Raw genomic sequence first — 7,214 nt, 5'->3', positions numbered from 1 at the left:
TTCCAGAAGCATTTCTTTGTAGACACTCTGAATTACACTTTGAGAAGCCCTAATTTTAAGTGTGGTTTTCCAGCAATTCCATCTATCAAATAACTCTTTTGTTATATGGAAACAATCACACCATTTTCTGTAGCCATCTGGAACCAAACCAACTTTGTTGTTTACAATGTTTTTAAACATGCTTGTGGTGGGATCAGCTGATTTGATTCAACATATTCCGAGAAATCACTGGGTCAAAGGCACATTTAGCTGGAATTTGAGGACATTTAAAATAGCTTTCCAAAACTTCTCAAAAAGTCGTTCTAAGGGACAATTCTCCATCTCACAGATTACAAGTCAAAAGTGAAAGAGCAAAAGAAAAAGAGAGAAACAAAGAGCTCAGAAGCAATTATAACTAATACCGGATATGATTTGATTCCCTAATAAGAACATTTAAGCATTTTCCTTTGCATATTATCAAACGCCCCGGGGAAGAAAACTTGTTTTCTGAAATATGTTATGGTATACAGTATTAAATTTAAAGCACGCATTAATAAATGTAGGCACCGTTATTTACTTTCTTTAAATTGTGGATTATCTGTCTTTAATATTTTTTTTAAAAAATAGCAACGATACATTTCACATTTAGGTAGCACTCTATAAAAACATCAGCAATCCTTATAGGAACTTCATGCAGCACCTCCATTTCAAAGCCTTAGAAACCGGGCCATCTTAGAGCGCGGCAGTTACAATCTCTCTGAAGCTAGAATTGGCCCCCGATTGCTTTGATGAAGAGGAGACTCGCTCACAGCAGGTATTTCCACCCCACCCACATCCCAAATCCCGCGGTCGGGAGTTTCTTCCCTCCCCCCACCCCCGCCGCCCCCTAATCAGCGGCCCGAAACCCGCTAGGCCACTTTGGGCTGGCCCTTGGCTGGGGCCGTAAGCGGCAAGACGGACCCAGGGAGTGACTCAGCATGTCGGTAGCGCCCCGCGTGCTACTCCCGCAGCCTTGTCATCTCTCGCGGCCAATTCCAGGAAGGCCGCCAGGGAGGAAAGGGGTGGACCCGCGCAGCCATCGAAGGAAGCACGCAGAGGCTTTATTCTTCCAGCAAGTTCCGAACCCCCCCCCCAAGGGAGGGGGGAGGAGAGCCAGACAGATCTATGCATGCTGGGAAACGGAGTTTTCTTAGGCCGCTCCATCCAGAACTGGTTTTTCTGGCCGTTTTTCACCCTGCAGGGGCCGCCCAGCATGCCGGCCTTTGTAGTCTTTTCGCGCCGGGTGGCCGCAGGGCATGTCGGGTGCGGTGGTTCCTCGTTCCTCTGTGGCGGCGGTTGTCGCATCTCCGCAGCCGACGAGGGCCGCGGCTGTTGTAACCGCGTCGGCTCGCTACCTCACTTCCTCTTCCGGGCGCGCGGCCGAGGAGGAGGCGGTGGTGGTGGTGGCGGCGGCGACGGCGGGTCAGTCGGTCGATCTGTCGGAGCCGGCGACGGCTCTCCTCCTTTTCCGCCTCCTCTCCGGGCCGAGGGGGTCAACTACGGGGTTTTCTCTCCCCCTTGCCGAGGAGGAGCCGTTTTCGCCACAGCCGCCGCGCGCGATGGAGCCGGAGTCGGTGATCGAGGATAAGACCATCGAGTTGATGGTGAGTGTGCGGGGCTCGCAGGAAGCCGGTGCGAAGCCGCTGCAGATCCTCTTCCTTTCCCTTAGGGCGCCCTTCGCTGAGGGGGGGAGGGGGACGCCACAACGGCGGCGTGGGGGGGGAAGGAGGGGGGAGAGAGAAAGGAAGGGGAGGCGCCGGCGCGGTGGGAGCTGGTCTTTGTAGGCCTCGATTTCGACAGAGGGTGCCTTTCCATCTCCCTCTTCCTTTGCTGGAGGGGGCGGGTCTCGCGCTGAGGCGCATTTCTCCCTCCCTCCCCCCCCCGTTTGAAGGACAAGAGCCTCCTTCCCTCATAAGAGTATAAAGGAGCCGCGTTGGATCCGGCTCCCTTTCTCTCTCTCTCTTTCTCTTCCGGTCGTTTCCTGTTCCTTGGGCCCCAGAGACTGAGAGGGAGGTCCGGCCTTGCTGGCTTCCTTCTCCCATTCGTCTCCGGCTGGCCTGTTTGCATCCTAAACGGCCGAGACAAAGCGGCGCAGGTGTCTGACCCATGTAGGTGCCGGGGGCTGGGCGTCGCTCTCCCCTCTTCCTCCTCCTCCTCCTTCATCTTCCCGCTCTGCAAAATGAAGGTGACATTCCCCGTAGGGATGCCGTGAGCGGGAGGAGTTAACCGCGTGATAAGGCGCCCACTTCCTCAAAAAAAAAAAAAAAAGTTTGGGGGGAGGGGTGACATACTTCTCTGCAAATGCTGAGAGCCAATCAGGGTCATTGAACGTTTATTGCATTTGGAGCTATCAGATGCTTTCTCCCCCCCCCCCCATCTTTTTCTGCCCATTAAAAGCAGAGATTTGGTGTCTTGGTACTGCTGAGTGGCCTAACGTGCCATGCAGGCTTCCAGTAAATAAATAAGATAAAATGTTCTGCTTCAGGATGGAATTTACTCCTTGCATTGTGTTAATTTCCAGCGACTTCTTTCACCAAATCTGTCTCTTGGACTTAGAAGTTCCCTTTCAGGTAGTGGAATATGTATCTGGAACCACTTGCCTTTCGATTTAATTGAGTTTCAAATTCAGAGCATTGATTGAGAGCTGAAATTTTCTAACCGCAGATTTAGTAGTGTTTTTTTTTTTAAATCATTTAACTCTTTGGGAATGCCTTAGATTAACCTGCAAATGGTCTGAAATTTGGACTTCTTCATAATGAGTATTGCATCTGTCACGAATGCATCTTTGGATGTATCATGATCTGAAAAAGGAATGCCTGTTCTATGAATGAGATTATCCAGTCTTCCAGAGTTTAACATATTCCTGATTAATTTTATTTGCATATTCACACATTAGTGATAGTCCCTACTTATTTTTATTAAAGTGTTGAGTAAATAAAATGCTGCAATACTTTTCCTTCAGACAGATTTTAAATGGCACTTTTAGAACAGAACAATTTAAATGTAAAAACAAATTACTTTACCACACAGCATTTTTTCCTGACATTTTCTTTGCAATCATCCTGGCTTTTAAAAAAAACGATATTCCTCCAAACTATGAACTGAAGCCAAAAATGCAATGATTCATAGGTGGCAGTATTGTATGATGGCATTTTCAGTTTGTTTCAATAAAGCATGATAAATCGGCAAAGATTGAATATTACACATTTGATATTTTTCCAGTTTTAATATGGCTGGATGCTATTTATAATTTTAAAATAGAATTATATTATACTTTGTAAGTTTATTTTCTTTTCAGTGGAAGTTTTCAAATATCAGTAGATCAAAAACAATTTTGTGGGTTAAAAGGCACATAAAAATATAATTAATTACAATATAATCAACTTGTTTTAATCTACATATAATGAATTTGTTTACCACAGCTGCTTGCTATCATTGGCATAATATTAGTGAAGTGCAGTATTACTGAACTCTATATTGTTGGGGAAGCCAGGCCATAGTAGGTAAAATGGCCTAAGGGTGATATGGCTATAGCAAATGTTGAAGATGTTTTTCTACTGTTAAAATATTCACTATATTGATTTTCAGGTGGAAATTAAATGTACATTTTTAATATAGCTTTGTAAAAACACTGTAAAAACATTTCCTTGAATGATTGTTTGTAGCCACTGTATTGCTAGATAATGACATTACTTGCGAATTATTTTGAGCTACCAAAGAAACTGTCAACATGAACTCTCCAAAAATTCTATTCATTGTGCTTCAACTTATTCTCTTGTGTTATTTTTCTGTTTCTTCCTCCCTTATTGTTGATCAGTATGAGTTTCACAGATCAAATAATAACTATATTTTAGGATTTATACCACAAACTGATGGCATATTCATGCAGTACTTACAAGTCTGTGGTAAAGAATATGCTTTTAGTATACATAAATATATTGGACTTGTTCAAACAATTATATGGCTTGATTTAGTTTCACTGAGCATGGTGTGGGAACCTAGTATACTCATAAACTACATTTAATCGGACTGCCTTATTAGTAATGGTTATAAGCTGGTCAGGGTGATTCATCTTGGAAATGAGGAATTTTCTGACAATGAGAACAATTAAACAATGGAACAGTTTACCTTCTGGAGTTGTGGGTGCTCCATTGCTGGATGTTTTCTATGAAAGATTGGACAATCATTTGTCTGGGATGGTATAAGGATTCCTGCCTTGAGCAAGGGGTTGGACTAGAAGACCTTCAAGGTCCCTTTCAGCCCTATAATTCTATGACTATGGTATATGTGAATCCAGCTAACACCTGTTCATAATAGAAGTCCTGGGAAAGTTGCTAGAAAGCATCTTTGAAGAAAGTTCCTGGATCTTCCAAAAGGCTATGATCTGGTCATTGGGAGCGACATGTCAGGCACTGAACTATTGCACCAGTCATTGATACAAACAGATTTCTTCCTTTCTCCTTTTCAGTCAACTATATTGCAGAGACTAGTTTTACTCAATTTCCCCTCTCCTCCCCTTCCCCTTGGGAGCCAAATTATAATACATAATTCTGAAAGTTGAGAAATAGCTCTCATAAAATCCAACACTCCTCCTTTCTGCTTTGTGGATTGCATTTACAAAACAGTTGGGTTTTATAGCTTGGATAAAGACCTATGCTCATGTTCATATGATACTAAAAGTGTTAATGAATATTATTCCCATTTTGAGGGATTTCCCAAAAGCGGGTTACGACATGAGAGGAAAAGATTTGTAGTCCATTGAGAAGTAAAAAAAAAAAAAATGTGTAAATTTAGCCTTACAAAATAAAACTGAAAGTTTAAAATAAGTATATGGGTAGTATAGACCAGAATCCCCAACCTTCTTGGTTCTGTGGATCTGCAGCGGCAGCGGTTTCAGCGGCAGGGGAAATGATTTCACATGCATCCTAAATCCCGCACATGTGCAAATGAAGCTTTGCACACTCGCCCGCTGCTTTGGTGGCCCAGTTCCCAACAGGCTGCAGCCTGGAAAGACCTCTTGTGAATTCTTCCATCTTCATTTTGGTGAGATTTATTTCAATATTTTGGGAAAAAATTTTAAGAGCCCAGATTTTGCAGTGAAAAAAATACAGATAATGCTTTGATACCTGATTTGTATTTCTTTTTGATGCCAAGTGAAAATAATTTAAATAGATCATGCTACTAGATTTTACTATCTTGTCTTTATCCCAAGTCCTTAGTAGATGGTTGTTTTGCTCGGGACCTTAGTTTATAGTGGTGGAAGGCTCTGTGTATATGAAAAAAAGCTTGTGAAAGAATTTATGCTAGTATGATGTCAGCATGAATCTATATAAATATGAAACACTATGTTTTATAATTGAATAATCTATTACCCTTTAAAGCACCAGGCTTTACTTTGTGTAAAAATGTAGTCAGATAAGAAGAATTATTCTAGCAGAAGATACTAGGCAAGATAATTTGCCATTGCTGGTTGTCTGTTAAAATGGAGATAACTGTTGCCCTTGTTTCACTGTATTTGCATCCTACAACTTAGCTAGCTGTGGAAAAAGCTGGTCTACTTTCATCGACCAAAATCAGACATGATTTATTGCTCTACTAGGATATATAAGAATATTCTTCAATTGAAGTATTGACTTTTTTTTTTTAAAAAAGTTATTTTTATATAGATAACATTGAATTGTGTTTGCTTTGTTGCTTTGGTTAAACATGCTTTACGAGGAGAATAAAGGATAAACTTTAAAAAGGCTTTTCTAGTATAGAAAACATGAACTACTGCTGAAAAAAGTGGGAGAGTTGCAAGACAACGTTTGAATATAGCTGTCATTTTTACCCATATGTTTGTTGACTGAGAATGATGGCCAGGCTGTTGGCCAAACTAAATACAGAAAATGTGAAGATACAGTGAATTCATCCATGAAGATTTAATTGCCTCTTAAAAAACAATTACAGAAATTTATCCAATGGAGAGTGGGATCACATATTTGTGTCATTAGTTAGATGTCTCCTTAATAAAAAAAAATTGCCCAGATACTTTTTATCACATCCTATTCCAGTATTGAATAGCTCCCTCCTCCTCCCCTCCCCCCCTGAATTTTACAAACTGTCTTGCATAGTTCTTGTCTAAACAAATCTCATTAACTTTTTGAGTTCAGTTTGAAATGATGACAGACACCAACAGGAATGAAATCAATCTTATCAAATGTCTTTTAGGGCAAATGAGTCACACCCTGTTGCCATCTGGGATTCCTGCTTACGGTACCTAAAAGTTTGTTCAAAAGGCTCTTGATATCATTACAGCAGTGGTTCTCAACCTTTTTAATGCCGCGACCCCCAACCGGTCGTAAGTCGAGGACTACTCAACCGGTCGTAAGTCGAGGACTACTCAACTGGTGCAGCACCGTTTGCAGAATGGGACTTTTGGCGGGCTCAGCAGGGTTGAGAACCACTGAATTACAGGGAATTTCTTGGATCATCCATTCATTTCTGATTATTGAAGTACTGTAGAGGAAAGATCGCAACTGCTTAATGTTTTTTTTAGCACCTGTGACATACTGACAGTCTGTTTTCTGATACTCTCTATCTTATAGGAATGCTTGCTTACTAGCACTGAATGTCTGTTACAGTGCCAAGACAAAGAAAGTGAGGCAGAAGTTCTGAATCATATAGAGTTGATACACCAATTGATAAATTTATGGAGACACTAATTAATTATTGAGTTAATTATCTTTTCATTGAGTCAGGATCATGAATGGATTGAATTTAATGTTCTTATTTTTATACATCGGAATCCAAATCCACCCTCCTCTTGGATCTATATATTTATATATACTTTTATAATCGAATAGTTAGCATAACCTCTCAAACTATTATCAAACTATAAAGCACTAATTATTGAGTTAATTATCTTTTCATTGAGTCAGGATCATGAATGGATTGAATTTAATGTTCTTATTTTTATACATCGGAATCCAAATCCACCCTCCTCTTGGATCTATATATTTATATATACTTTTATAATCGAATAGTTAGCATAACCTCTCAAACTATTATCAAACTATAAAGCACTCTATACCTGATTACTTACAAAAATCTTTTGAAGGAGAAAGATTCAGATTCCAGTTTCCACTCAGACAAACTCATTGGCTGGGTGGCTTTGACCCAATCAATTTTGGCATGCATGTAGTGGAGATATAATT

The 7,214-nt window shown here is 41.0% G+C and overlaps 1 protein-coding gene across 7 annotated transcripts in view; it reads left to right on the top strand.

Moving 5' to 3' along the window:
• The first annotated feature begins 857 nt into the window (after positions 1-857).
• FBXW11 (F-box and WD repeat domain containing 11) overlaps positions 858-7,214 on the top strand; it is a 105,035-nt gene continuing 98,678 nt past the window's right edge. For 4 of the 7 annotated variants that reach the window (XM_039329457.1, XM_039329453.1, XM_039329455.1 and 1 more), the window contains exon 1: positions 1,489-1,622. Coding sequence is in view for 2 of the 7 variants with exons in the window: in XM_039329452.1 (XP_039185386.1) it covers positions 1,275-1,622 (348 nt within the window). In the remaining 5 variants the exon portion in view is untranslated. Of the gene's footprint in view, positions 1,623-7,214 lie in introns of all 7 variants that reach the window. The other 3 variants (XM_039329452.1, XM_039329451.1, XM_039329456.1) reach the window with 2 other exon arrangements.

This window comes from Crotalus tigris, unplaced genomic scaffold (assembly GCF_016545835.1).
Source record: "Crotalus tigris isolate CLP2741 ecotype Arizona unplaced genomic scaffold, ASM1654583v1 scf7180000024397.1630199, whole genome shotgun sequence".
Taxonomy (NCBI): Eukaryota; Metazoa; Chordata; class Lepidosauria; order Squamata; family Viperidae; genus Crotalus; species Crotalus tigris.
This window is presented reverse-complemented; position numbering and strand designations above follow the sequence as displayed.